At 39.6% G+C, this 5,000-nt stretch overlaps 2 protein-coding genes across 2 annotated transcripts in view; one reads left to right on the top strand and one right to left on the bottom strand.

The window, feature by feature from the left end:
- Positions 1 to 5,000, top strand: part of LOC138056622 (small ribosomal subunit protein mS25-like) — a 194,238-nt gene that overhangs the window by 149,811 nt on the left and 39,427 nt on the right. The window lies entirely within an intron of this gene.
- The window catches only part of LOC138056558 (MAM and LDL-receptor class A domain-containing protein 1-like), a 36,259-nt gene that overhangs the window by 1,381 nt on the left and 29,878 nt on the right, over positions 1 to 5,000 (bottom strand). Inside the window, exons 11-15 of the mRNA XM_068902372.1 lie at positions 4,804 to 4,891; positions 3,995 to 4,129; positions 2,163 to 2,404; positions 1,042 to 1,129; positions 1 to 189 (exon numbers count right to left, since the gene is read on the bottom strand). The exon at positions 1 to 189 is cut by the window's left edge and continues 13 nt beyond it. Of these exons, the coding sequence (XP_068758473.1) occupies positions 1 to 189; positions 1,042 to 1,129; positions 2,163 to 2,404; positions 3,995 to 4,129; positions 4,804 to 4,891 (742 nt within the window). The remainder of the gene's footprint in view (positions 190 to 1,041; positions 1,130 to 2,162; positions 2,405 to 3,994; positions 4,130 to 4,803; positions 4,892 to 5,000) is intronic.

Here is a 5,000-nt window from a genome sequence, read left to right as displayed (position 1 = left end):
AGCTGGGAGTTGATCCTGTAACACAGTGGGCTGCAGTAACAACCCATCGATCAGTCACCAGGGAAGCTCCGCAGAATTGATAGCCTGATACAGTGCGTAACATAGCCTGCCACGGCCAGCCACCGGGTTGGGCCTGAGTACCTCCGACAATCCTTGTTTGACGTGTTTGAGGACGGACTCCGCAGGAACCTTAAAAATGTAAAACTCATGATCAGTCTTAGGGTTTAAAAATATTGTCTTACAGAAATGGATTTATACAAGCAAAAGTATTCAGCATCAGTCACCTCTGTTCAACGGGCTTTTTCAATCAGTCGAAATCAAGTAATGTTACGCTTTTGCTTTGAGCCACTGTACTTACTATTTCTTAGACATAGTGTTGTGCTCCCCGTGATTAGCGTAGAATGCGACGCGATTCGCGTCTCGCGCGAGGGTGTTAACTTACTTTTAAAGGGTTCCGTATGATCACTTTGGCCGGCTCGAGAGAGTTGCTCTTGCTAGTGCTAAGGTCTGGATTGATCACCGAATACATGTATTGTTATAAGGACTCATCATAAGAGAAGCTAGGTTTAAGTTTTTCTTTGGAACGAGTGGCGCAGGAGACTGGTGCGTAGAGTTGTCATAACTGTTTCAAGACTTTTGGGTAGGACTGAGGCTTTTAAAATATAGCCTGTTTTCTTAGGCGATGGTGTCGAAATCAAAGTCGTCGTGATAGGGGAGATGGAGTTGAACCTACTGATAGAATAGAGAAGATATTAACAAAGTAATTTCGTGTTTCTTCAAGTTACAATCACCTTTTGATCACAATGTTGTTACCAAGCCCAAACAGAAATTAAATTTACAGGTAAAAGGTCATAAATTGCAATGAATATGACTCTTATTGCTGTTTTCCTTGTTTTTGTCTAATTTTCCACAATATTGAAATGTTTGAGGCTGTTGCCACTAAGCATTGTATTCCGCTATTTTCTTACGAATTATTTTCTTCATCTTCTAGAGAGCGGCTTCCTTATACTATTCTGTAGCAAACAAAACAACTTTGCGTACCCGAAGGACAAGATCCTGCTCTCACAAAGAAGTCATCTATAGCAATATCGCCAGTGTAGCTACTTCCTCTGATTCCGGTAAAAATAACCTTCAATGGATTAAAAACATATTAGGCAGTGCGCAGTTGGCAGTAAGGCAGTCGTGAAATTTAGATTACAAGCCACACTAAAACTAAGTCTTCTATAGCGAAACCCCTTAAATCCAAGGCCTCGCTAATCTTCCCAACTAAAGTCTCTCTAACCAAGAGAAAATGAGGTAGAGAGCTCATTTCCCATAAGGTTACTGTACAAGGTAGGTTATTTTAAGATTTCGTCCTGATAGGCCAATTTTGATTGACGACACTCACATTTTATGATGGAAATGAGAATGAAATGGCATAATAATTACTAAATTATCCACTCCCTTCACTTTTCAGGTCGTCCATAAAGTCTGGAACACGGAGTAATCCGGAACATCGCCGAGTATTCCGGAACATGGAAACACAAAAAGAGTCCTTGAAATTAATAAAGGGAATAAAAGAAAAGGAGATAGATGGCTTACAGTGGTAGGTAGGTGACAGGGGTTAAGGGTCTTAGTTTGGGACTTGGATGGTTTCTAACAACGCAGTCGATGGAGAGGAATGGAGGGTTGAAAATTGAATTGTGGGTTATCATTCGAAGAAACACCGCATGCATGATCATTTAAAGCAGTTTAAAAAGCTGACCGAGATTTTATTTATTATCTCACACTACTGATGTACATGTTGCTTCTTAAGAGAATAAACAAGCCCGATACCCTTGCATCACAGCCGGAGTGAATCGCACTGCAACAGCAACGGTACTGACATGGAGAAACCCGTTTTTGGAGCAGATTAACCAAACACCTTTTTATGACCTTCTAGTATATAAGCAGGCCTGACTGAGTACTCAGTTCATGCCATGATCCTGGTTTTTATCGACGCCCGTTTAAAGCTCGTTGAATACCATTTTTACTCCGATTTTATCAAACAATGTAGTCCTAAGGTATCCTTATAAAGAACTTTAAAACAAAAACGACCGAAGTGAAAATTATTTGGAAGTCAGCCGCGCACGCCATTTGCCTTGTGCAACAGCCAGTTTTACCACGATGGAAATATTTCTTACCGGATAGTTTCCTTGGAGATTCAAATTTACGCTGGCTTCTAACCAAGAATTGCCTTTATTACCACTTGCAGAGAAAACGCTTCGGCCGTTAACTGTCACCTGCAGGCGTCCAATTGTTGCACCGTACATATGGTAGAAGAATGTGAGACACGTGGCCCCGTTGAATGACAACACAGGGGATCTCAGTCTCGCCAAATCGTCCTGAACTCGAGGACGAGAGGTTTCTATGTACATATAATATCCTGAGAAAATAAAACAAGAAAAATAAAGTTTTTTAGACTCAACATATTCACATATGATTTACAAGAAAACTCTCTTCATCTCAATATTGTAAATGTATAAATCTGCTTATTATACAACATATTCAAAAATAATTAGCCCCCTTTTGTGCATTAAATACAAAAAAAAATTCAAGTGAAAGTGAGGCAAAGAGGACTAATTTTAGCATGCAAACAAAAGCTAATTAGCAAGCAAAGGGAGCAAGCAGCAAAATAATCTGGATTTAAGGAAAAGTATGTAAGCGGCGACGAATTCTAGAAACTCACCACTTTTTACCAGAATGCATTGCATTTAATTATTGACACTACAACAATTCAATGTGTCCAGGGCTCAGGTAGAGGAATGCCAATTTACAAAAGGAGCAGCTTTTGCATATATAAGGCAATTGATGTTGAAGCGGAAGATTACAAATCAGTACTGAATATCAAATTGGCGTTGTGAGTAGACGGTTTGATCATGGCGGGCATGGTGGTGTATCAGTCGAAACAGAAACTAAAGGAAAAGCAAGTCAATTTGGACGACAAATTGTGGCCACCCTTTTTTATAAAAATGTAACATTCTGCAAGGGACATGAAGTTTGTTAGTCTTAAATAACGTAATGAACAACCAATGATGTTCCACGGTTTAGTTTCTTTGATCTGGATTATATAATCGTGGCAGATATAAGATTAAATGACCAAATGATTAGTAACAAACAGGAATTGTTAAAATCAGACCGTATGAAGGAAATGAAATTAATATTAAACGGATGAGTGGTGTTGTTTTGCTTTCTCACTTTGCATCGTCGCTTTCGTTCCAGTATGTGAAAGTTCTTTGAATTTAGACAGATTTTAAGCTCGTTAGCTTTTTTTTCTCGCAGACACAATGGATTTATTTTTAGATACACTTTGCGCGCGAAACAAACAAAGGGCCGCCAATTTTAACCAATCAGGAGAAGCCATGTCACGCGTGACTGCTTCTGCCATGTTTTTTCGGGGACATGACAACTAACTTTCGCGGGAAAGGGTATTTTAAAAATAGACTCATTTGTGACTGTGCTGGGGAGCCCACCTATGCCATAACAACACTTTTATCTAATTCACTCTTGACTAAAGCAATTCGAATATTCGCTTTCGATTTCTATGCGTGATAGCTGAACTACAAGAACACTTTCTATTGCTGACGAACTACGCACCACGAAAGGTTAAGTCTTGATGCAAGAGTAGATGCCTACTGGACAGTAGAGACACAATTTCCCGACCCTGTGCAGAAGCTTGTTATTATTTTTTGACTACCCTTCCATAAATTGATCTTACGTTGCAACTTAGCGCTGGCCGGCATTGGTAATAAAGGAGAAAAAGGGACATAAATATTGATCATATGTCGAATAAATTGCGCAGAATGAAAATAACGATTTTTTGAAGGGACGACAAAAGAGCGCAAAATATGTAAGCTTTAGTAAATAACTTACATTCATAACTGGCAAAAAATAATACCACTAAAATATCGAATTGATTTGTTTACTGAAAAAACGGGCGAGTAGTAATTAAACAGAAATTTTGTTTTTAACCTACCGCTTCCAGAGGTATGGTCAGAAGAAGGTCCTGTGTTCGAAGACGACGTGCGTCCTGCACGTCGGGTCCAGTCGAAGTTGTCATTTCTGTCTTGCACAAAATTGCACGTCGATCGGTCGAAGTTGCAATCAAAGGCTGGAAAAATGAATGGTGAAAGGTTGCTTCTGTCAAAAGTGCATTCATCAGCAAAGACTTCGGAGGTGAAATGCAGAAAGTCTCTCTACTTTTACGCCGAGTATAAATGCATGAAAAGCCGACCCTTCGATTCATCGTATAACCATGCGAAAACAAAATGGCAGTGCGCTTTCAAAATGTCAGCCGCTCTTGCTAGTACATAGTCTACTAACTAAGGCTAGTGTTTCAAGACTTTGGATAGGACTGAGGCTTTTAAAGTAAAGGCTGTTTTCTTAGGTGATGGTGTCAGAATCGAAGCAGCCGTGATAGGGGCAGATGAGGTTGAAGCAACGGATAGAACAGGGAGGCTATTAATAAAATGAATTCATGTTTCTACAAGCTATGCTCATTTTCCTTCTCCAATTATCTCTTGATTTTATTGTTCGTCTTTTTTTATTGTTGCAAAAGCCAACCAGTAAGTAAATTTACAGCGTCAAGTTCAAAAAGTGTGATGAATATGACTCTCGTTGCTGTTGTCCTTGTTGTTTTTTAATCCCCAGGGCTCCACAACATTGGAATATTACATTCTGTTACTTTTTAACCAATCCACCTTCGAGAGATCAGAGTGGCTTTCTTATACTCTCCTGCCAAACTGGCGAAATTTAAGGTTAATATAAAGCTATAATTTTGCGTACCCGAAACACAAGATCCTGCTCTCAAAGAGACGTCATCTATTGCAATATCGCCAGTGTAGCTACTTCCTCTGACTCCGGTAAAAATAACCTTCAATGGATTAAAAACATATTAGGCAGTGTGCGGAAGAGACCCTCCCGCTCTCAAAAGATGATCTCTTGTGTACTGATAAGGTAAGCTGGTTAGAGCTATCTTACTG

This window comes from Montipora capricornis, chromosome 7 (assembly GCF_036669925.1).
Source record: "Montipora capricornis isolate CH-2021 chromosome 7, ASM3666992v2, whole genome shotgun sequence".
In the NCBI taxonomy this organism is placed as follows: Eukaryota; Metazoa; Cnidaria; class Anthozoa; order Scleractinia; family Acroporidae; genus Montipora; species Montipora capricornis.
Note: the sequence above shows the minus strand (reverse complement) of the source record. Positions and strands in the feature narration are given on the sequence as shown.